This window comes from Bos mutus, chromosome 6, assembly GCF_027580195.1.
Source record: "Bos mutus isolate GX-2022 chromosome 6, NWIPB_WYAK_1.1, whole genome shotgun sequence".
Lineage (NCBI taxonomy): Eukaryota > Metazoa > Chordata > Mammalia > Artiodactyla > Bovidae > Bos > Bos mutus.
The window spans coordinates 89,590,447-89,616,417 of record NC_091622.1 but is presented as its reverse complement, the minus strand read 5'-3'; the positions used below and the strand labels follow the sequence as shown (position 1 = coordinate 89,616,417).

Sequence of the window (25,971 nt, the reverse complement as noted above, 5' to 3'; positions counted from 1 at the left end):
CTGTCCATGGGATTCTCCAGGCAAGAATACTGGAGTGGTTGCCATTTCCTTCTCCAGGGGATCTTCCTGACCCAGGGATTGAACCCACATCTCTTATGTCTCCTGCATTGGCAGATGAATTCTTGAAAGGACACATCTAAATGCAATGTGCCAAGTGCTAGCTGCAGTACAAATAGGATGATAATGGGGACAGAGGAAGCAATTTTTGAACTGTGAGTTCCTCCTTTCGCCTTTCCAGATCCACTCTCCACCTTTCTCCACTTTGCTCTCTGACCCGCCCTCCAGGAGGCTGAACTATATGGACCACAGTAGGCTTCTCATCCTTGGCATCTGGCTGTATATCAGAGGGCAAGGGGAGAGAGAGGGCAGAGCATTGATCCCCTTCACTTCCAGAAGTTAACCTTGAGTTAGCCTTGTCCCTCGCCCGAGTCAGTGCCCCTCCTGAGGTGGTCTATTCTACAGGATTCGCCTTCTGGGTTCTGGTTTACCCTTCTCTCCTCCAAGGCCTGACTTATGACAGCTCTGCAATTACGATCCCCTTTCTTATGCCCCAGCTGTAACTCTGTAATTCATTCCTTTATTCCAGTTTGATTATATTAATATCTCTAACTCTTGGTGGGACTCTCACTGGTATATGCTGGACCTTTGAAATAAGAATTTGCAAGTCTTCTGGACTTTTTCCCTTAGTAAACTATGAGCTCTTCTATGAGAAGTTATGTCTTGTCAATCTTAGTTCTGTTTCTCCCCAGCTTCACTGTTTACCAAGATTTCCATTCACAGTGGTTGTTCATTGTTTGTTAGAAGATGTTAATTTCTCCTCAGTCACAACCGTTTCTTTGACCCTAGCTGGTCCTGTTTGGCTCAGTCAATCACAAATATTCCCCTCTGAGTCTATGTCCCTGGCAGGATGACCAAGGCAAGGAGCTAAAGCTTCATTTTCTCTTTCACCTTCTGGCTGTTCTTAATTCACTGTTTCTTAATCAAGAAGCTAAGTGTTCCCACTAAGGCCTTTTCCTGCCCAATACCCCAAAGGGTACAGATTTCACTTCAATGTCAGATGCATGTGACCTCAGAAAAGACCCTAAATCTCTGTCATAATTTCCAAGATTGCAAAATCAAGATAAAACTAATACCAACTTTATGAGTGGCTGGAAGAATAAAAACAAATGTGATGTTTCATAGAATTTACTGTCTTTCTCATGAAATATATCAGTGACTTGAAATAACAAGCATTCTCTCCACCCCCGCTCTACTTTCTTTGACTGTTTTCATGAGGTAAATACGGCATTAAAACATCGAGCACAATCATAATAACAACTGACATTTCCTGAGTACTTTTCTCCCTGCCAGGAACTATTCTAAGCACTTATATATGTCATTTCATTTAATCTCCATAAGAACCATGTATGATAGAGTCTTCTTTATCCCAATTTTACAGATGAGGAAAAACAAGGCACAAAGAGATGAAGTGACTTGCTCAAGGTCAGGAGCTGGAATTGAAACCTAGGAAACTCCATCCAAAGTCAGTAAGCTGTTAACCCTTAGCTTACCCAGTCTCATTCCTTTACATTGCCTGTGACATATGTGAAGACAAATCATATAGACTGGCCAGAGTTAATGAACTATCATGGGGAAATTATTAAGGGACTGAGAGTAAAGTTTGCACGTGTGGAAATTCTTGCAAATTAAACTTCAGCTCAGGTGTTGCACTCCAAAATTCAAATTCAATCCATTGTGTCTGGTTAACTGAACAGCATTCTTAGTATCTCAGTGTTGTCAAAGACACGTATTCTAGCCAGAGACTCACCTGAACTTAGCGCATGCTCCACTTCTTGCATGATCACCCCAGGGGAGGTGGTGGTGGTCTCCATGTCTATCAGTATACAGGTCACTTTGGGGGGCACAGTTGCTTGAGGCGTGGCCTCTGTGGGCACTGACTCAGACGAGGCATGTGAAGTAGGTGTGAGAGTAGAGCTGTGCTCCTCCGTGTGGGACTCCGGTGTGGTTGGGGCTCCTGTGGGCTCGGTGCTGGTCTCAGCAGAGCTGTGGCTGGTGCTGATGGAGGCAGATGGAACCTCAGGTGGTGAGGTTGACGGGGGTAAGGGCGATGAGGCTGGCGCTTGAGGGGAGGTGAGTGTGGGAGACTCAGCAGGGGGCTGTGATCCTGTAGTGGGCACGCCAGCCTCTGGAGTGTCTGAGCTGTGTTCCTCAGGCGTGGGTGTTAAGTGGACCCCACCACTTGTTGGTGAAGGGTCTGTGCCCTCCCAGTTGGAGGCAGGGCTGGTGGACTGCTCTTCTCTGGGCTCTGTGGAGATGTTCTTTGTGGATAGAGATGTCGGGACAGGTGTTGGATCTAGGAGGACTGAGCTGTTGGATGGGCCACTGGTAGGGGAGGCAGGAGGACTTTGCGGAGAGCTGGTCCAGATGGCTGTCGGTGTGGTGGTCTCTGCCAGAAGAGAATCAGTAGAGGGGATGGATGCAGACACGCTCTGTAGCCTCAGCCCTGTAGAAGAGCCAGGACAAAAGTGGTTAATGTGTGAAACAGTGCACGGCAAGGCTGTGTTACAGTATTTTCACAGGTCTTTCTCATTTTACACTGTGCCTCTGTAATTGTGAAGGTGACTTTAAAAATATTTTCATCCCACTAATTGCTCTCTCCTCCCTTGGTGACTATCAGTAGGAACCAGCCTGAAAGCTCAGCAGGAGCAATTAGTGGGTCAGTATGCACAAGTTCAGCCAATACATGGCCTGAACTAGCCTTGTCTGTGCTTGCTTGAAGCCATGCCCTTAAATACTGAGACGCTCTGCTGAAGTGACTTTATGAGAATCTGTCTGGACTGTTAAAGGGGTTGTTCCACAAGGCCTGCAGGGATGCCCAGCCTATGTGATGGGTTTGGGGAAGGGCAAAGCTGGTGGAGCTCACTGATTGGCTCTTCCTTGCCACGGGTGCTCACTGATTGGTTGCTCCCTGCTTCAGGGTTCTGAGCTCTGCAACCTGGCACAGGGATGCAAGGATTATGGGCTTGCCCTCTTAGGCGAATAAAGGTGTGAGCACATTTCCTGTGAAAGAGGAAAGGGGGAGGGCCCCGATTAAAAGCTGAGAAGAGGAAGGAATCTGAAGTTTGGAAATATTTTCTGAGACTAGGACCTGGTTCTCCCAAATTTGAGCCTGGGGTCTTTATTTTCATGTTGTTTTGCCATTTTTTTTCATATTTTGTAAAATTTTGGAATTAGTTTCCTTTCTTCTGTCTTCCCTACCTCCATTTATCCCATTCAGTTTCATTCATTTATTCAAGTATTTAATAAATGGCTTCTATGTACTTGTACTATGCTAGACACTGAGTTTATGATTTCACTTTTTATGTAGCACATCTCTCAATTGCCCCTCCACACCCCTTACCATTTCCCAACAAGCTTTTCCCGTGGTCATTTCCATCTCAGTGGATGGCAGGGCCTTTCGATCAGTTACTCAGTTAAAAATCCAAATATCATCCTTAATGCCTCTCTTTCCCTCACTGCCCCTCCTCCATCCAACCACCAGCAAATCATAATGACTGTACCTAGAAAATAGATCTGAATCCAGTCACTCCCTGCCACCTCCCTTATCATCTCAACATCACCTGAGCCACCAGTCACTTGTCTACATAACTGCCACCATCTCTTAATTGGTCTGCTAGCTTCCAGATTTCCTCCTTTCAGTCTACTTTTCACATAGCAGCCAGTGTAATATTTTAAAGTGATAAATCAAACTGATTTAAGCTGATCAAAACCCTTCCAAGGTTATGCTTAGAAGAAAATCCAAAACTATTCCCTTTCATCATTCCATGTTCTCATCATTCTGGTTAATCTCTATTCAAATGTTAACCTCCTCCTTAGACGAATCTTCCCAGACAGTCCTAGCCAAAGTCATTCCTATTTCAGCCCCTTGCTTATGTTTTTCAAGGTTTAAAAAAATTTTTTGTGTTAAAATATACATTTAATGTTTTAACCATTTTTGAAGTGTATAGTTCATTGGCCCCAAGTACATTTTCATTATTGTTCAACAATCACCATCATCCATCTCCAGAACTTTTTTATCTTCCCAAACTGTACCCATGAAAAAATAACTCTCTATTTTCCCCTTTCCCCAGTCCCTGGAAACCACTATTTTACTTTATATCTCTTGAATTTGACTGCTTTAGGTACCTCATATAAATAGAATCATACAATACTTGTCCTTTTGTTTCTGGCTTATTTCACTTACTAGCAAAATATCATCAAAGTTCATCCATGTTATAGCGCATGCCAGAATTTCCTTCCTTCTGAAGGCTAAATAATATCCCATTGCAGACACCACCTTTTGTTTATTCATTCATCCAGCAATGGCCACTTGGGCTGCTTCCACCTTTTGGTTATTGTGAGTAGTGTACACTCATAGGTGTACAAATATCTGTTTGGGACTATGCTTTCAATTGTTTGGGGTCTATGCCACCTCATGTGAAGAGTTGACTCATTGGAAAAGACTCTGATGCTGGGAGGGATTGGGGGCAAGAGGAGAAGGGGAAGACAGAGGATGAGATGGTTGGATGACATCACTGACTTGATGGACGTGAGTCTGAGTGAACTCCCGGAGTTGGTGATGGACAGGGAGGCCTGGCGTGCTGCAATTCATGGGGTCGCAAAGAGTCAGACACGACTGAGCGACTGATCTGATCTGATCTGAAAGAATTCACCTGTCAAGCAGGAGACACAGGTTCGATCCCTGGGTTGGGAAGATCCTCTGGAGAAGGAAAGGGCAACTCACTCCAATATTCTTGCCTGGCAAATCCTATGGACAGAGGAGTCTGGTGTGTTACAGTCCTTGGGGTTGCAAGAGTTAGACATGACTTAGTGGCTAAATCCCCACACATAGTAATTCTATGTTTAATGTTTTGAGGAACCACCACATCTTTTGCTCTTTTTTGTTTTTCATAAAGTTAATAAAATAAAATCGTTTCTTCCTGAAACTACATATTATTTATCTGCCTATTATATCTCTCTTCCACTAGAAGGTAAGCTCCATGATGGTGCGGGGACCTGGTCTTACTCACTGTTGTTTCCTCTAGGCCTAGAAGAGTGCCTAGGTCATTGTAACCGCTCAATAAGTACTTGTGGGAAGGAGAAAGGAAAGAAATAAGGGAGGGAGGGAGGGAAAAAAGGAGGGAGGTAAAGAAGGAGAGTGTAAAAATGAACTAACTTAAGAACTTCATTTAAAAAATACACAAAATTTCTGTACTCCTTTCTATGCATCACTGGGTATGGCCACATCCACCATGGCTGCCTGGGTCTAGTTGCCTACCTGCTGTTATTTGAAGGTAGGGACCTTGCTGAAAATGTCAGCCTCTGTCCTCTGCCACGCATACATGGATGCCTGGTGTCTTGTTAGTGCGTGCATGCTCAGTCACTCAGTTGTGTCTGACCCTTCGTGACTCCATGGGCTATAGCCTGCCAGGCTCTTCCAGGCAAGAATACTGGAGTGGGTTACCATGACCCCTCCAGGGGATCTTCCTCACCCGGGGATTGAACCCTCATCTCTTACATCTCCTGCATTGGCAGGCGGGTTCTTCACCACTACACCACCTGGGAAGCCTAATGTCTTGTTAGGTCTGCAATTATTTAATTCTCTAAACTCTGAGGTGATGTCCTTGGGGGTAGCATTAGGTAACAGTCAAACATGATCAAGATGCATAAGGAAAAAAACATGGGCTAGATTTTAGCACAGAGGGAGGGAGAAAAGAGGGATGCAGAGGGATGTAGGCCTTCAGCTGTGTGACGGGCTCAGTAGCTGATGGAAAGTTGTGCTGCAGAATCTAACCCGAAAACACAGTTTTCTCAATATTTAAGTTGAATTGAACACTTTGATTGTTGTCAAAATAATTGGTTTTATTTTATTTAAAAGGAGTTGGTGAAGACCATAAACTATAGGAGAGTTACTCTTTTAGTAAACAGGTATACAGACCTCCCAAATTAGTCCACGTTACAGTGGCGGACTTTGGCAGCTGTGAAGTCTCAACAATTTCAGGATGAATGCAGGTCATGAGGTCTTTGAAACAGGGACCAAACAATACTTGGAACAAATATTATGAAAACATTGAATCTTCCTATGTGACCTTAGAACCTACTGGCTCTGCATCCTCGTAGCTCTGGTGACTCATTAAAGATTCTGAGGCCAAAAAAAATGGACAACATTTAACTACTATTTAGTATCATATAATAGATATGTAGATGGAGGTAGACAGAGACTTTGTCTGGCAGCTAAGTCAGTCTTAGAAATCTGCAATGAATGAGCAATGTCATCTATTATATACAAAGGAGCACAACTTCGTTCAATCATTCAAGCTTTTATTGAGTAGTTTCTAATTCCCTGACCTTGTCTTCAGAGAATTCACTATTTAGCAGGACAGAAAGGACACCCGACTCTGTGTAATATGATATGATCAGCACATTATGGAAGTAAAAGCAAGTTGCAATGGGAGACCAAAGGAAAGATGAATAGATGAAAGATGAATACCATTCCACGGTATGGGGACCGTGGAATGCGAAAATGTACAAAGTCATTTTCAAATGACATTTAGAAAAGTCACAGAAGAGATGACCTTTGAGTTGGTTTGGAAAGGATGAGAACACACAAGATGCCAGTAAAGTATATGATGTTCAGGCTGACAGCTGCACTGTCATTTTCAGGGGAGCTAAGAGCTGTACTATGGCAATCATCATAGTGCTGAAAAGGACATGTTCCAAGTGTGGTGGCTGGAGACACCCATTTTCTTGTTTAACCCTGACTAATATACTTTCATAACTCCTGCCCTTCCTGCTTCCAAAGAGGAATGTGGTGGATGTTAATTTCCCATGACTACCTACTTAGCACTTCAAGTATTTTATGGTCTAGTTCAGATGATTCTTACCCCTAACAAACAACAATGTGTAGAAGTTGCGGGCCAACACTGGTCATCTTCACGTAAACAAGGCATTAAAGCCTCTGATTTGCCTAATTTGATGGTACATTCCATATGACTCTGAGTACATGAGGCTGGGTCTTCTTTCAGGTTGAAGATATCCAAAGCTCAGGTGCCATGACTACCCTGAGAATGCTTGCTGTCCTAGTTGGCTCAGGCTGCCAGAACAAAAATATCATGGACTAAGCGGCTTTAACAATAGCAATTTACTTCTCACAGTTGGGAGGCTGAGAAGTCCGATTAGGTTGTAGACCAGTTCAGGTTCTAGCAAGAGCGCTGCATCTGAGCTTGTAAGCGGCAACCTTCTAGCTGCGTCTTCACATGGCCCTTCCTCAGTATCTGCTGGGAGGTGTGGAGAAAGCTCTCTGGTGTCTTTTCTTATAAGGACACTAATCCCATGATGAGAGCTCTATCTTCGTCTAATCCTAATTACTTCCCCAAAGCTCCATCTTCAAATGCTATCACATTGGCTTCAACACTGAGAATCACAGAGACGGTCTAAGAAAACAACATTTCTGCTTTCTCATATGTAGGACTTTTGTTTTCACAGGAAGATCAAATTGATTAAGTCAGACAGCCAAGGATGTATCCCAGGATTTCAAAACTATTTTTAGTGCTGAAGAAAAGGTCTAGGTGACACATGATTATGACCCCTCATTGGATAAATGAGGGAACAGACAGGGGAGAGGAAGTGATGTAATTGACCTTACCCATCTAAGAAGAGATGTTGAGCAGTGCTGCCTGAAGAAAATCATGTAGAGACAGGCTCAGAATTAGAATTCCCCACCACCACTCTGTGCCTAGTCTCGGAAAGACCTCAAAAAGGCCTATAGAATACACTCTAGCAACTATCATTACAGAGTAAGCAAGGAGGAGCCCATGTTAAAATAAGCCAAGAAGTTAAAATAATGTGCCAACAAGGGCGTATTAGCACAGGGATCTATACCCAATATTTTGTAATAATCTATATCAGAAAAGAATCTGAAAAGGAATAGATACATGGATAATTGAATCACTTAACTGTGTATTTGAAACTACTATGATGTTATAAATCAACCATACTTCAGAAGAAGTCATTAAAATGGAAAAAAAGCAAAAAAAAAAAAAAGACAAAGAAGGAAAGAAAGTGAAGTCACTCAGTCGTGTCCGACTCTTTGCGATCCCGTGGACTGTAGCCTACCAGGTTCCTCCGTCCGTGGGATTCTCCAGGCAAGAGTACTGGAGTGGGTTGCCATTTCCTTCTCCAAAAAAAAACAAACATCCCCCCAAAATAATGCAGTGCCCCATAAATTTTCCCACCCAAAGTAGCGCCACTTTCCTCTGAAGAAAAGAATTAGTTCCAATATTTTCTTGAGAAAATGGCAGAGTAAACAGAATGAAGACACTGGCTCTATTATTCTCTAAATTAGAGGTGACTTTGCCACACACCATGTCCCTGCCCAGGCAGGGACAGGCTCACGTGTCTGAAATGAAGTGACTCAAGGAAGGAAATCTCTTATACTTGGCTCAAGTGAGAGATCCAGGGGTCCGATGGCTACAAGTACGACTTAATCTGAAATTCTTCCTTGTAAATGTACAAACGGAAGTCCTTCCTGAAGTTTGGTTGGGTTGAAAGTTTTTTGTGGCAAGAACAGCCAATAGTGCTATTCTCTCAATTTGTCCCACTCTCTTCTTCCCCTTCTGTGTCCACAGATCGGTTCTCTGTGTCTGAGTCTCTATTCTTGTCCTGCAAAGAGGTTCATCAATATCATTTTTCTAGACTCCATACATATGTGTGAATATACGATATTTGTTGTTCTCTTTCTGACTTACTTCACTCTGTAAGACAGACCACTATAGAGCACCGGGAGCTCCGTTCGGTGCTCTGTAATGACCTGGAGGGGTGCGATAGGGGATGGGGTGGGAGGGAGGCTCAAAAGGAGGGGATTTATGAATACATATAGCTGATTCAGTTTGTTGTACAACAGAAACTAATACATTGTAAAGCAATTATACTCCAATTAAAAAAATAAATTTTAAAATTTTAAAAAGCAAAAAAAAAAAAAAAAAAGATTAGCTGGCAGATTGTTGCTCAGAAGAAAAGCAGACTCTTGTTGGATAGATTATGTTTCCATTGTATATTGTCCTTTAATGTGTGAAAACAAAAAAACCATGTCTGACTTGAGCTGGGATTTCCGGCGTTGCTAGGAGGAGAGATTGGCGGCTGATGGCTGGGAGATGTAGGCAAGTCTCCCGGTGCTGAAGGGAATTACAAGATGCTCTAGGGTAGAGTCTGCATTCCGCTTATGTGTTCTTGCCTCCTGTCCGCCTGGGTGTCAAGAACATAGGGCGGCAACATTGGCAGCCGGTGGGCAAGGAGTGCCCTGAACGGTCACCTCTTCCTGGGTCTTATGAGCAGCAAACTGGGCCAGTGCCAAAGTCTCAGGTGGCCTGATTGCCTGTGCTGCTCACCTGTTCTCTACCCCCCCACCCCCCATAACATGTCCTCTCCTGCCCTTGGCTTGTTAAGTACCTGAGAAAACATGTGACAAAGCTTTGGCAAATTCAGTGAAATTTGATCAAAACACAGTCAAGCCCTCTCCTGTGCTGCCAAGTCAGCCTGAGGGGTGCCTTTGCCCGCGGTCTCGGGGATCGTGCCAGGCCTGCCTGGCAGAGGTCCCAGCCCTGCTGAAGTTCTGCTTGCTAAGGAACTGCTAACAGTTAAGGCCAACTGGACCATATCACTCCCCTTGCAGGGCTGAGGGGTGGAAAGGAAGCCTGCATAGAAGATAAAACTCCAAGACCCCACTGAGATCTAGAAGGCTCTTTGGGATCCAAGCACAGTCTGCCTCTTCAGCCTTGCTCCCCACCAGGCCCGAAAACACATCAGACTTTTCACTGTACTCTATTCCTTCTGCCTAAACAGTTCTTCCTCTCATGCCTGCCTGAGAATCTCCTGTTCATCCTGCCAGTGCTAGCTTAAGAGCCCTTGCTGATTCTCCTGCTAAATCCAACCCCCATGTCCCCATCTCCAGCCTCAAGCCCTCACGTGCTCAGAGCATCTTGTATTTTAACGTCACAACACTGAAATTGTCACGTAACTACATACTTGCTTACGAGAAGCTTTGTTTAATGCGTGACTCCCCTTTAGAATCTAAGATTCACATGGAACAGGGGCTGTAGTGGATTTGCTCCTCACATATCCTTATTATCTGTTCCATAATAGGAGTTCAACTATAAACACATAAATGAATGCTAGAATGAGCTGAGGACACTAGAAGGGTACTGTGCTGACCATTTCACATGCATCATCCCATTCAATCGTAATATCCATTGTTATCTTTTTTCACAGATGACAAAACAGAAGATCAGAAAAGTTATGTATCCGCCCTAAGGTCATGTAGCTAGAACATGCACGGCTGGAGCTTGAACCTGAAACTGTCTGGCTCCAGGCTGATCTTATAACCATCTCACTGTACTGTACTGTGGAAATGCAAGGATGTCTTTGAAGGCTGGGCCCCCTGTTTGTAAAGGCAAACAAACACCAGTTTTCCTTTATCTCCCCTAATACATTCTCTAGGGTGGGTCACTAGAGAGGGCTTTAAAAAAATTACATGACTACGTGACCCTTTTTCTTCCCCTTTTATCCTGCTGTAGGCTCTCTAATGGCCTCAGGATAAACTGTGAAGTCCTTGGCACAGTACATAACACCTCTGATGATCTCCCAACCCCACTCTTGGTGAGCCTTGTGATTCTAGTAATCTGAATCAGTGTACATTTCTGAAACACTGGCTGTCTTCTTCCTCCCAGCCTTTGAGTCTGTACTTCTTCCCACCCTGGCTTCCCTCACCCTACCCCAGTCCTGAGAACTCTGGAGCTTTACCTCCTCTATGAAGATTCCCCAACCTGAATGAGCCCTTCTCCTCTGTGTGGCTAATTGTAGCACACATTATACTGAGTCGTTTCTCCCGATGCTTGTCTCCCATCAGACTGGGAACCCTAATAACAGGGACCACAGCATGCTGTTCATGTTCCTGGCAGAGAAAGCGCTTTATAAATATTTAGTAAAACCCTGGATTTTCTACCTTTTGAAAAATGAAAATGTTCTCTGGCTTATCTGTTGGGCCTTGATAGCAGAAATGCATCTTCCTTTCGATTTGTCTTTAAGCTCCATAAAAACTACCAGCTCTGAGGAAATTTTGGATGGCTCTCTAAACAGACTTTTTGCTTGCTTGTTTTCACTTTGGAAATAACAGGAATGTCTTCTTTTTGTGCATGATATAGACCAGAGTTACCAGCTTTTGAAATGCTGGCCTGTCAATCAACTGGCCCAAACACAGGTGGGCCTCACCATCCTGGCACTGAATGGACTACACTTTAGCAAGTGTTGGAGTGGAAGGAATGATACTAAAGCTGAAACTCCAGTACTTTGGCCACCTCATGCGAAGAGTTGACTCATTGGAAAAGACTCTGGTGCTAGGAGGGACTGGGGGCAGGAGGAAAAGGGGAAGACAGAGGATGAGATGGCTGGATGGTATCACCGACTCGATGATTGTAAGTTTGAGTGAACTCCGGGAGTTGGTGATGGATAGGGAGGCCTGGCATGCTGTGATTCATGGGGTCGCAAAGAGTTGGAAACGACTGAGTGACTGAACTGAACTGAAGAGTGAGAAAGAGTACAAAAGAATCTTAAAACAATATGTATACTTTAACATATAAGCTAGGCCTTAATGTTGCTTAGGTTGAGCAAAGCTATTGTTTGGATTCCTCACAGCAACAAAAATTCCCCATGGTGTGTTTGGTTGGGCTGCTAAGGGTACCCAACACTCCAGAAGGTTCATCTAACATCTGCAAAACCATTACTAATCACTCTGGTCCAACCATATGGTATCTGAGAGCTCTCATATGTCTAGACAAAATGTATATGCCCCAAAGCCATCAAACTGTGTTTAAGAAGATGCTTGTTTGAAGGAGAAGAGCCACATCCTCCTGAGAGTTTCGTTGGTGGAAATGAGATCCTGTTCTGGTCCCAAAAGAGGAAGAGACCTTCTGTTTTCCAGCCACTGAATCGGAACCTGCAGACATGGAGTATGACTCAGCTTCTCTATCTGGACTCATGTTATCACCAAGCTCCCCGTGGGGGCTGTGCATGCTAATTGACAGAATAACATTTGGGAAGAAAGTTGTGATTTCTGGGGAAGAAAAAAATACAGTACATCATTTAAAAAAATTTTTCTTCTCACCAGAAGCAGCAGCTGTCTTTGTCAGTCAAATGCTCCCCCAAAGTAATTACTTTTAAGTTGCGGGTAGACTGTGGTGGCCTGCCTCAGGAGGAGGCAGTGCTGAGCACAGATGCCAAGAGACACCCGAAATTCTGGAGGAGCCATATTGGGGTGTCTCAGGGTGGCGAGCTAGAGAGAGAGAGACGATGTAGGGAGGGTGAGTGCCTTCTCTTCGGCTGCTTTGTGGTTAAGGTGGGTTCGGGGTGGGTAGCAGGATGGGAGAGGAAAATGACTTGATGCCTCCTTCAGGTTGAGGGGGATCTTCTGAACAACAGCGTTGCCTTCTGCAGCGGGCCTAGTCCCAACACGTGTGGAGCCCAGGGCAAGAGTGCACACGGAGGCCCACACAGAGAACGCGTCCCTGTTACAGACTGGGACGCTGTGTCTGTGCCCAGCCTGTGCTCCACCCGGAACCTGCAGCCTTCTGCGGGGATCCCTCTAGTGACCGGACACTAGGGGGACCAAGGATGTGCTGGGGCAGCACCGACCAAAGCTGGACCTGGGCTCAACTGAACCGAGGATGAAGACTGACCCGGACTCATTTCTCAGCAGCCTTGGTGGGAAGGCTTCGATCCTCCAGGCCTTAGTTTTCTGAAGGGATTTTTCAGGCATTCCTAAGGCAGAGGGGAGGGATGGAGTGTGCAGGGAGCATCTTGAGTGATCCGTGGTGACTGGCTTTAAATAAAGACAGCCCCTCTGGTGACCCATAGCTGAGGCTGTGAGTCTCTCCTCCCCATGCCCACTGCGAGCCACACCCTGTGGTCCAGGGGCCCAATCCAGCTCCCCATCACTCTCCTGTTTGCTAAGTAGGTTACTGAAATTTCCAAAAAAATTTCTCCTGTGAAACTGAAAAGGGAAAAAAAAAAGTCTTTGTGTTCAGGTGTCACAAAATGCAGTGGTTTCTTGTCTGGCCAAAGGTCACACCCTTTCCTTTGCCTTCCCCCACCCACCTCCGCCCTCTAGGTCCAAATCATAATCAAGTCATTTCTCATACTCTGCAGCCACTAGGAAGTATCAGAACTTAAGAAAGTCTGTAGTATGGGTCTGCTTTGATTCTGAACCGTTTCCTTCCGAGGACCTTTGGGAGGCTAGGAATTACTCAAAGGGCTGGGGCCACCCTGGTGCTTTCTCAGCCTAAATGTCCTTGACCACTTCTCCCCACCACTTTGTCTCCAGCTCAGTGGGTGCCCCATCCATGCCTTCTTGGAAATCTGCCCTTGACAGGACAGTGCTGTTGGTGGGGGGATTCCAAGTTGACGCATACAGGCATTCTGACTGGCGAATCTGTAGGCAACCTGACTACTCACAGGGAAATACCCATGAAATGCATTCCCATTTGTCTCACCACCAAAGCTGACCACTGATCACCTAGGAGTCAGGCAAGAGGGCAGGGATGGCTCCAGGGCAGACGCATCTCCCAGACTGGGAATATGACTCAGAGCAAGTTTCCTGGGCTGTGGGAGGGGTGGTGGGAGCTTTCTCAGAGAAGACGAATGACCCATGATATTGATGGGCCTCCTTTCTCCTCCTGCCAACATTTTTCTTCTAAGGGTTTTCAGCAAAGATGCCAGTCAGCACAAATGGTTATGATTCCTAGTTTCTTTAAAAAAAATTTCATGTCCTCTTAAAATATTAAATAGAAATATAACGTATGTATAATAAAATGCATACATCTTAAGTGCATAATCAGTGAATTTTTACACACACACACACATATATATACCTGCATAAGTACCACTAAGATCAAGATACAGAAACTTTCCAGCACCCTGGAAAGTTCCCTCATACTTTCTCACAGACATAATCTTCTGAAGAAAACTTGTTCTGACTTCCATCACTAGAGATTAGCTTTCCCTGTTTTTGAACTTCACATCAATGGAGGCATGCGGTGTGTCCTCTTCCCTGTCTGGATTCTTTCACTCACCATGAGACTCTCTTATGTTGCTGTGTTTTAACAACTCATCACTTCTCATTGCTGATAGCACTCAATTGCATGAATATACCACAATTTGTTACCAAATTATGGTGACTCAGTGGTAATGAACCTGCCTGCCAATGCAGGAGATTCAGGTTTGATCCCTGGATCAGCAAGATCCCCTGGAGAAGGGAATGGCTATACACTCCAGTATTCTTGCCTGGAAAATTCCATGGACAGAGGAGCCTGGCAGTCTACAGTCCATGGGGTCACAAAGAGTTGGACACGACTGAGCGACTCGGCACAGTCCAACAGAGCACAGCAGCACCACGATTTATTAATCCATTTTACTTGTGGTGCACAGGTGGGCTGTTTCCAGTTTAGGGTTATTATAAATGAAGATGCTTGCTTCACAGCTTCTTAGTTAACATTTCTCCAATGCTTATTAAAAGGCATTAATACTGTAATACTTTTAATACCTATAATACTCTTCAAGTATTAAGTAACTTAATCCTTGCAATAAACCTAGGATAATTTTTATTACCCCCATTTCACAAGTGAGAAAACTGAGGCAGAAGGAGGTTAAATAACTTCCCAGTATATAGAACTGGAAAGTAGAACTGGGATTCAAACCCTAGAAGGTAGTCTAACTCAATAACCTGTCTTCTTAACCATCTAGCTAATATTAGCTAGACCATTTATTTGCTGCATGACCTTGTGCAAGCCTGTTAATTACTATCTCCTCATTTGCCAACTTGGGATAATAACAGTACCTCCATTCACAGAGCTATTGTAATATAAAGGCTTCCCTGGTGGCTCAGAAGGAAAAGAAATTGCCTGCAATGCAGGAGACCAGGGTTTAATCCCTGGGTCAGGAAGATCCCCTGGAGAAGGGGATCACCTTGTTTGCCAACTTGGGATAATACCAGTACTTCCATTCACAGAGTTATTGTGAGGGTTAAATAAATAATCTATATAAGGCAGACACTGTTGATTGACTAACCCAATAGTCATTCCCAATCCCCTTCTGCTAGCCTCCTTACTGAAACTATAAAAGCAAAATGCTCCCTTCCTAGCCTCCTTTGTACCCAGAGATGTCTGTGTGCCCCAGTTCCACAAAATGAGGTTGATAAGATATAGGCTAAGGGGCTTCTGGAGAAATTTCACATCCTCATAAAAAGAATATGTAAGAAAGAGAAATTCTCTTGGTGCCTACGTGTCCCTCCCACTTCTTCCCTTTAATGTAGATGTGATGTCTGGCACAGTGGCAACCATCCTGTGAAGCCAAGGATGAAAGTCAACCCACTGGGGAAGATGGAAGTGAAAGACAGAAAGAACCTTTTTCCTTGATGATACAATTGATCTTGCCATGACAGGACTAGAATGTCAAACTTCAGACTTCCTATTAAATAAACAACACATGCCTTTGGGGATTAAGGTATTGTTCAGACTTTGCATTATTAGCAGTATAGATGACAGACCCTGTAAAATGTTTATCACAATGCCAGGCATGAAGTAAGAGCTCAATAAATACTAGGCTACTATGTGGATCTGTTTAATTGGAACCTGGGTCCCAATGCCTTCACCTTCTTTAATCTGCTAATGATTTTCCATAAGCATCCTTAGAGAGACACTATTCCTCCTCCTGGCATCAGCTATGAGCCTTAGGAATGGAGCACCCCTGACATTCTTCAACAGAGCAATGAGCAACTGGACCTGTCAGTGTTCCCGGATGTATTCTCTAGGCTGAGCTGCCTCAAAAACCCACAGAACGTATCAGAAAAAAAAAAAAAAAAGCTAAATGTGATTTGTATTTTTCCACCTTATTAAAAAATACAGTTCAGAAAGTTTGTGGGACAATTTTCAGCATGTCTATTTTTTTCAAATTGGAGGATAATTAGTTTATAATGTTGTGTTAGTTTCTGTTGTACAACATGTATCAGCTATATTCTTGAGCCTCCCTCCCAATCTCCTCATCCTTCCCCTCTATGTCATCACAAAGCACTGGCTGAGCTCCCTGTGCTATATAGCAGCTTCCCACTAGCTATCTGTCTTACACATGGTCACTTTCTCAAATGGTCCCACCCTCTCCTTCCCCCGCTGTGTCCATACATCTGTTCTCTATGTCTGGGTCTCTGTTCCTGCCCTGCAGATAGGTTCATGAGTACATTTTTCTAGATTCCATATATATGGTTAACATATGATTTTTGTTTTTCTTTTTCCGACTTACTTCACTCTGTATGACCGACTCTAGGTTCATCCACCTCACTGCAGGTGACCCGATTTCATTCCTTTTTATGGCCAAGTAATATTCCATGGTATGTATGTACCACAACTTCTTTATCCATTAATTGGTTGATGGACATCTTGGCTGCTTCCATGACCTGGCTATTGTAAACAGTGCCTCAGTGAACATTGGGTACATGTGTCTTTTTGAACTATGGTTTTCTCAAGTATATGCCCAGTAGTGGGATTGCTGGATCATATGCTAGTTTTATTCCTAGCTTCTTAAGGAATCTCCATACTATTCTCCATAGTGGCTGTATCAATTTACATTCCCACCAACAGTGCAAGAACACAGTCTTGATAAGAATACACTTGTGACTAGGTGACTGCAGCAGGCTGAGGAAGTAGAACAAAGACCCCTCAACAACAATCAGGGACCCCGGACTTGTTATTGTTACACGAGCTGGCCCACCTTGGTCAGAGCCATGAGATGTAAGTTAGACACACTCAGTAGAATGGCAACCTACTCTTGATTTTAAATTTTCAGCATCACTTAGCAATTTATTTTTAAAAAATTCAGTTTTTGTTTGTCTAGGTCCAATTCAACAAATAAGTATTGAGTGCTCTGACCAAGGCACCCAGGTATCTAGGCTATATGGATGAAGCAAACAGGAAGAGAGAGAAATTTGTTTTGTATTTTATATAGGCTTTCTTTTGACAGCTGCAATTTTCCCCTCATGCATGTTAATGCTTGTGGGCCTTTATGTTTGTGTGTGTGTGGTGTGTGTGTGTGTGTGTGTGGTGTGTGTGTGTGGTGTGTGGTGTGTGTGTGTGTGTGATGTGTGTGTGGTGTGTGTGATGTGTGTGTGGTGTGTGTGTGTGTGTGTGTGTGTGTGTGTGTGTGTGTGTGTGTGTGTGTGTGTGTGTGTGTGTGTGTGGTGTGTGTGTGTGTGTGTGTGTGTGTGTGTGTGTGTGTGTGTGTGTGTGTGTGTGTGTGTGTGTGTGTGTGTGTGTGTGTGTGTGTGTGTGTGTGTGTGTGTGTGTGTGTGTGTGTGTGTGTGTGTGTGTGTGTGTGTGTGTGTGTGTGTGGTGTGTGTGTGTGTGTGTGTGTGTGTGTGTGTGTGTGTGTGTGTGTGTGTGTGTGTGTGTGTGTGTGTGTGTGTGTGTGTGTGTGTGTGTGTGTGTGTGTGTGTGTGTGTGTGTGTGTGTGTGTGTGTGTGTGTGTGTGTGTGTGTGTGTGTGTATGTGTGTGTGTGTGGTGTGTGTGTGTGTGTGTGTGTGTGTGTGTGTGTGTGTGTGTGTGTGTGTGTGTGTGTGTGTGTGTGTGTGTGTGTGTGTGTGTGTGTGTGTGTGTGTGTGTGTGTGTGTGTGTGTGTGTGTGTGTGTGTGTGTGTGTGTGTGTGTGTGTGTGTGTGTGTGTGTGTGTGTGTGTGTGTGTTGTGTGTGTGTGGTGTGTGTGTGTGTGTGTTGTGTGTGTGTGTGTGTGTGTGGTATGTGTGTGTGTGTGTGTGTGTGTGTGTGTGTGTGTGTGTGTGTGTGTGTGTGTGTGTGTGGTGTGTTTGCGTGTGCTCAGTCCTGTCTGACTCTTTGCAACGCCATGGACTGTACCCACCAGCCTCTTCTGTCCATGGGATTTTCCAGGCAAGAATACTGGAGTTGGTTGCTATTTTCTTCTCCAAGAGATCTTCCTGACCCAGGAATCAAACTCCAGTCTCCTGCATTGCAGGCAGATTCTTTGCTGTCTGAGCCACTCGTATTCATTAATTATCATTTCTACCCTTTAATCCTGTTTCTGCCTTTCAAGCTATCTCCTAAACAGCAAAAACTACACTAAAACTGCAAGTTTAAAAACGTATGGCATCAGAGCAGATTTCCTAGAGTCTAAGGATCTCTGTGGTTTTAGAAAAGGCAGAGGAGCCAGAGACCAAATTGCCAACATCCGCTGGATCATAGAAAAAGCAAGAGAGTTCCAGAAAAACATCTATTTCTGCTTTATTGACTAGGCCAAAGCCTTTGACTGTGTGGATCACAGTAAACTGTGGAAAATTCTGAAAGAGATGGGAATACCAGACCACCTGACCTGACTCTTGAGAAACCTGTATGCAGGTCAGGAAGCAACAGTTAGAACTGGACATGGAACAACAGACTGGTTCCAAATAGGAAAAGGAGTACGTCAAGGCTGTATATTGTCACCCTGCTTATTTAACTTATATGCAGAGTACATCATGACAAACTCTGGACTGGAGGAAACACAAGCTGGAATCAAGATTGCCGGGAGAAATATCAATGACCTCAGATATGCAGATGACACCACCCTTATGGCAGAAAGTGAAGAGGAACTCAAAAGCCTCTTGATGAAAGTGAAAGAGGAGAGTGAAAAAGTTGGCTTAAAGCTCAACATTCAGAAAACGAAGATCATGGCATCCGGTCCCATCACTTCATGGGAAATAGATGGGGAAACAGTGGAAACAGTGTCAGACTGTATTTTTTGGGGATCAAAAATCACTGCAGATGGTGACTGCAGCCATGAAATTACAAGATGCTTACTCCTTGGAAGGAAAGTTATGACCAACCTAGATAGCATATTCAAAAGCAGAGACATTACTTTGCCAACAAAGGTCCGTCTAGTCAAGGCTATGGTTTTTCCTGTGGTCATGTATGGATGTGAGAGTTGGACTGTGAAGAAGGCTGAGCGCTGAAGAATTGATGCTTTTGAACTGTGGTGTTGGAGAAGACTCTTGAGAGTCCCTTGGACTGCAAGGAGATCCAACCAGTCCATTCTGAAGGAGATCAGCCCTGGGATTTCTTTGGAAGGAATGATGCTAAAGCTGAAACTCCAGTACTTTGGCTACCTCATACGAAGAGTTGACTCATTGGAAAAGATTCTGATGCTGGGAGGGATTGGGGGCAGGAGGAGAAGGGGACAACAGAGGATGAGATGGCTGGATGGCATCACTGACTCGATGGACGTGAGTCTGAGTGAACTCCGGGAGTTGGTGATGGACAGGGAGGGCTGGTGTGCTGCGATTCATGGGGTTGCAAAGAGTCGGACATGACTGAGCGACTGAACTGAACTGAACTGAAGGATCTCTGTCCTCTACAGACATGGAAATGAGAATGAAGCTGCTTCTCACTCAAGTCAAGTTCTAGGCTGGACGTGCAGAGGTAGAATCTGCAGCTCTGAAGTCTACCTGGTTTCATGGGCGTTGAGGCCACCATTCCTCGGATGCACAGCTCTCTTTGAGAACCACTTTCCCTATTGTGGGATTATTAACCCATTTCCCCATAAGGGACCTCAATGCTGTGCTTAGCCTCTCTGCTGAGAGAGCACATTTCCAGAACTAGGCCTGGATGGAAGATGACAGCTGTGGATGGAACCATGTGCAGCAAGACCCTACTCATCACCAGAGGCTCCAGGAGAGGATCTGGTGTTTTACTATCTCCTGGAGTGTGGCCTAAACCCTGATATGCACTCAAAGATGGATGGACCATCTCCAGGGATTGGGAACTGGGTGCCACTTTGTTCCCAAATAAAGAGAAAGGGCCGGAAGAACAGGAATCTGTCATTAGGAAGTTCCAGGTACGTGTGCAAGCTAAGAGCTCACATGAAGATATGAAAAGCACAAGCTAAGGGTGGACACAACCTTGTTTCGGGTTATGTGTGACAAGGGTAATCTATTTACTCTGCAGGGGTGAATCTTCTCTGCAGAAATATGCCTCCTAACGAACAAAATCCACTGAAATTGATATGAGGAACCATGCTTTATGTAAGAGATGTTGTGGGTAATGAATTTTAATCAAATACATTAAGCAATGAGGGGAACAGGCTGTTTGAAGGAATTCCGTGGTGAATCCTTATTTAATGCAATTAATTACCACCTAATTTGTCACCTGTGTAAAGCATGCTGACTTTAATTTGCCTAAAAATCCAGATCTTCTCATGCTCTTGTTCCCTAAGATATTCATGACTCCAGAGGCAGCAGGTTACTCTCCTTACTCACAGAATTCATACCTCGGCTGAAAAGAACATAAATCACTACTCAAGTATACACAGCCACATAAACATCATTTTCAGAGTTGGTTTCATTTGTTAACCAACGTCCAATTGCTGTTACCCTCAGTATCTCTTAAATGCCTGCAGGATCACATCCTCTGCTAGGAAAAGCATCAGCAATGCCAACTGGGGAGGCACCACTGGCACCATTACTGAAGTACAGCATCTTCTGATGAAAATCTCTGGGATCCATTAAAATGCTACTCCACAGCCACTGCTGATAGATGCAATTAAACATGTCAGTCTGGAAGGACAGACTCTGGCTACATGAGCTGACTTGGGTGAACTGAGCAAGATGGATAAAACTTGGCTCTGCTGGTAGCTCAACGTGAAGAATGATTTTGCTTTGGGTTTACTTATTTAGAATACATTTATAAGTGCTGCTGCTTAGAAAAGAATTATTCAAAAACTAACACTGCCTATCCTGTACCTCATGAACCACTTCTTTCATCTATTCGTGGGTTCCCTCTGGCGATGCTGGGATTAGAAAGGGTCCCTCTATATGCACTCAGGCTGAACTGGAGGCAGAAGCAGTTCTACTTCATGGCTTTATTTCAACAGTAATTCCCAGGTATAAATAACCAGCCTGGCGTTCTTCCCTGTGTTCCAGTCCTATAATTCCAGCCTTTTGAGTTTTGCCCTCAAAGTCAGTAAGTCTATCAACTGTGTTTCCTTCCCCATCCAACCAGCTCCTCTGGGTTTATTTTTGTCATCATCCTTCCCTTTATCTGGCCTTCCCTTGTGGCTCAGCTGGTAAGAATCTGTCTGCAATGTGGGAGACCTGGGTTCGATCCCTGGGTTGGGAAGATTCCCTGGAGAAGGGAAAGGCTACCCACTCCAGTATTCTGGCCTGGAGAATTCCATGGAATGTATAGTCATGGGCTTGCAAAGAGTCGGACACGACTGAGCGACTTTCAGTTTCACTTTCCCCTTATCCAAGTTATTTTTATTTATTTCTTTACAACACTATTTACAATAGCCAGGACATGAAAACAACCTAAATATCCTTCAACAGATGAATAGATAAAGAAGATGTGATACATATATACAATGGACTATTACCCAGCCATAAAAAAGGAATGAAACTGGGTCATTTGTAGTGATGTGAATGAACCTAGAGTCTGTCATACAGAGTGAAGTAAGTCAGAAAGAGAAAAACAAATATCATATATTAACTATATGTATGGAATCTAGTAAAGTTGTACTGATGAACCTATTTGTAGGGCAGGAATAGAGACACAAACACAGAGAACAGGCAAGTGGACTTTTGAGGAGGGTAAGGAGAGATGGGACAAAATGAGAGAGTAGCCCTGACAGATATACATTAGCATGTGTAAAACGGATAATTAGTGGAAAGCTGCTGTATAGCACAGGGAGCTCAGCTCGATGTTCTGTGATGACCTAGAGGGGTGGGAGGGAGGTCTAAGAGGGAAGGGATATAGGTATACATATAGCTGATTCACATTGTTGTACAGCAAAAATCAACACAAAATTGTAAAGCAATTATATTCCAATAAAATAAATTAGAATTGCATATATTTAAGGTATACAACATGATGATTAGATAGACATATACACAATGACATGCTTACTATGGTCAGGCAAACTAACATATCATCTTCTCACATAGTTTCCATATGTGGTGTGTGATGAGAACACCTGAAGTCTACTCTCTTAGCAAATTTCCAGAACTCAATACAGTATTATTAACTATATTTGTCATGCTGTACATGAGCTGTTTAGACTTACTCATCCTATAGAAGTGGATCCTCTAGAACTTTGTACCTGTTGATCAATGTCTTTCCGTTGCCCCTCGTTCCCCACCTCTGGTAACCACCACTCTATTCTCTACTATTACTTTTTTAGATTCTACATATAATTGAGCTTATGTCATTTTTTTTTCTTTTTATGTCTGGCTTATTTCACTTAGCATATGTCCTTGAGGTTCATCCACTTTGGGGCAAATGGCATCTTTTTAACCTATTCATCCAAAGTCACAGCTCACATGAAGCAAACCTAGTGTTTGGGTACAGAGATGTCTTTCTAGCAATCCTTTGGGTCTTTTTGTAAGAAGGATCTTATTCCTGTAGATATGGAGGCTACTAAAGGAAGCACTTTGTTTGCATTGTGGTGAAACATTAAGCCACACAATAACACACATAGAGAGAGAGACACACACACCCTTCTAAATGATCCATCGGAAAGGAAGAATTTTTTCTGCCTAGCCAAACATACAAATTCCTCCTGGCTCTAGCCAGAAGAAAATGAGTGGGTCATTTTTTAGTCTGTAGGACAGATGTCTTCATGTCCTTTGGCAGAGGCTATCTGCCAGCCAGACTATGAGGACTGTCTCTCTATCTCAGAGGCTGCTTTTAGCAGACAGATTCACATCTCATCCTAAGAGCATTTATCAACTGTTAGATCTCTGAGGGCTGGAACACAAGCACTTCTCCTTGGTTAGGCTATGGGGCTATAATTGCATTCACAAGTCTTCATCCAGAAAAAAATCAACTTTTTACTAAGTTCTTATCAAATAATAATATATTGAAAAGCCAAAATTATCCTTCACAGGCTCAGGAATAGCATTTTCATTTGCTGTGTAATTGAATCCAGAGCATTTCAGCTTTGGCTTCTCTTCTCTGAAATCCTCCCTTTCATTCACAACCTAAGCAAACAACAGCAGAATAGAAAAAAGATACAAGCAAGCTTTCTGAATCATATAGAGAATTTTAATTTTCCTTCCTATGGACGATTGTATACACAACCTAAAGAGGAATATACCAGATATTAATTTTGATTTATGTTTCACTGTAAGAAAGCCACAGTCAGTCTAGGTAAATACTACTGAGCAAAGAAAGGAATGTGAACTTATCTTTAAAAAAGAGTAGAATTAGCAAGTCTGAATCTTCAGCCTCACAGATGAGCCCTGATTCTATCCTTCCAGCTGCACACAGGTCGTTTCTTTTTGGATAACATCTTATCATCAGATTCAACAAGTCCCTATCTAAACTGAGCAATTCCAAAATAATTCTCTTAAATGCTTCCTTGATGCTGCCAATGGCGCCAGTTAGGTATGATGGTTTAGAAGACAGTTTGATGTAGTAGGTACAGGGAACAGAATAGTGGTTACCAGAGGTAAAGGAGTGGGGATGGGTGGCTGGATGAAATGGGTAAAGGGATCAACTGTGTAATGAGAGATGGAAACTAAATTTCTGGCAGTGAGCATGTTGTAGGGTATATGGAAGTAGAAGTGTGATGTTGTACACATGAAACTTATGTAATGCTATAAATCAACGTTCCCTCAAAAAATAAATTTAAAAAAGTTTGCTTTCTCATTTTCATTTTTTTATATCCTATCAAACTCAGTCCTTATTTATCCTTTATTTAAAAAAAATTATCTAGAGTCTGCTATGTATTTGATAGGACTTTCCTGTAGCTCAAGTGGTAAAGAATTTGCCTGCGATGCAGGAGACCAGGGTTCAATCCCTTGGTTGGGAAGATCCTCTGGAGAAGGGAATGGCAATCCACTCCAGTATTCTTGCCTGGAGAGTGCCATGGACAGAGAAGCCTGGCTCCAGTGTTCGTGCCTGGAGAATTCCATGGGCAGAGAAGCCTGGCAGGCTACAGTTCGTGGGGTCGCAAAGAGTCGGACACAACCTAGTGGCTAACACACATGTATTTGATACCATGCTAAGTGTTGGGGAGAAAAGGATGAACAGGTCACTGACCTCACAGAGCTTAACATTGAATAGAGTGAGCCAGTAACTAAGCATGACATTAAAGTGCTGTCTAATGAGTGATGGCGCAGGGCACTGTCCCAAACACATTAGAGAGGGTCAGAGGCACACTTGGGTCAGGGTGTTGGAGCACTTCTGGGGCAAGTGACCTCTCAGATTGGATGTGAGGGGTGAGTAGGGATCAGTCCATGAAGAACAGGGAAGGTGGAAAGGATAGGGAACATTGTGAAGGGGAAGAACATCACCCACAATATCCCAGAATGAGAGAGCACAATCTTATGTCTGAAACCCAGAAGGCAAAATGACCTGGGGCCGAATCCTGCAGGCCTTATAAGACACATAATAGTTCCAGACTTCATCCCGATGATTCTGAACAGAAGAGTAACACAATCAACTTTAGGCTTTTGGTAGATGGCCCTGGTGAAGGTAGAGAATTGACTGGAGGCTGGCAAGAGTGGAGCCAGGGAAAGCAGCAGAAGCTGTTTTGGAGAAGAGAAGTCACTTTCTCAGACTCGGTAGCCATGGAGATAGAGAGAAGGCAGGGACTCTGGTTCTGTGCCGGACTGGGTTTGACTGTCACTCTCAGTACCATCACGGGACCTGTGCAGTCAGTGCTTGAGAAACAGCAAGAGCATACACAGAAATCTGGAGACCACTCTGTTCAGGCCCTAACTCTGCTCCTCATTACCTTCGTGACCATGGGTAAGTGATTTAACCTCTTGGGGCCTGAAATGTAAAATAGGGATAATATTATTCCATAGTATATATTCCATATATATATTCCATAGTAAATAGACATTAAATGCATACACATTAATACACGTAAGGATTTAGAATGGTGCTGGGAACATATGAAGCACTCAACAAATGTTAATTATTATTATTATGATTGTTAATGTGTTTGGTACTATATTGTCATTTCCTTTGTTTGCAATGTCATCAGACTTTACCAAGTCTACTCCAGAATGGCATCTAAAATAGCCTTCCCATCTTGTTCTTCCTTTGCCTAATTCTACTCTGTACATGACTTTTAGGTTAATCTTTAAGACGTTTTTCACCCTGTCACTCCCCATTTCCAGATTTTATAGCTTCCCTGCTGCTGCTGCTGCTAAGTCGCTTCAGTCGTGTCCGACTCTGTGCAACCCCACAGACAGCAGCCCACCAGGCTCCTCCGTCCCTGAGATTCTCTAGGCAAGAACACTGGAGTGGGTTGCCATTTCCTTCTCCAATGCATGAAAGTGAAAAGTGAAAGTGAAGTCACTCAGTCGTGCCTGACTCTTAGCAACCCCATGGACTGCAGTCCACCAGGCTCCTCCGTCCATGGGATTTTTCCAGGCAAGAGTACTGCCAAATCCTTAATCTCATGATTAAACCTGTTTCCTAACTTGATCTTACTTATTCTTTTCTAACCTTATTTCCCATTATAGTGATACTCCTGTGTGTGCCCTTTTGGTTTACAGGGATCTGAATTTGCAAGAGATTTCATGTAAACCCTGCTTTGGCTTGTGATGATTTATTTATTCACATGTAAGAGAACTACTTTGGATAGTGTGCCCAAGTAGCTGAACACCAGGAAACAAGAGACCCTATGAAGTCATCTTCACAGTGGTGAAGTATTCTCAGTATTTTTGGTTTGCAATCTACAGCAGTGACAATCTTATACACCATTTGCATTGCTTTTGCTGATGTGTTTTGTCTTTTGTGGGCCAAAAAAGGATAGTAAAGGTTTAAGTGTATGGTATGGAATAGCCATACATGAACTGAATAAAGGCATTCAGTCTTTATTCAGACTTAATGAAGGGAA

At 43.7% G+C, this 25,971-nt stretch overlaps 1 protein-coding gene across 1 annotated transcript in view; it reads right to left on the bottom strand.

Moving 5' to 3' along the window:
* The window catches only part of PARM1 (prostate androgen-regulated mucin-like protein 1), a 136,299-nt gene that overhangs the window by 46,652 nt on the left and 63,676 nt on the right, over positions 1-25,971 (bottom strand). The window contains exon 2 of the mRNA XM_070372518.1: positions 1,808-2,503. Within this exon, the coding sequence (XP_070228619.1) occupies positions 1,808-2,503 (696 nt within the window). The remainder of the gene's footprint in view (positions 1-1,807; positions 2,504-25,971) is intronic.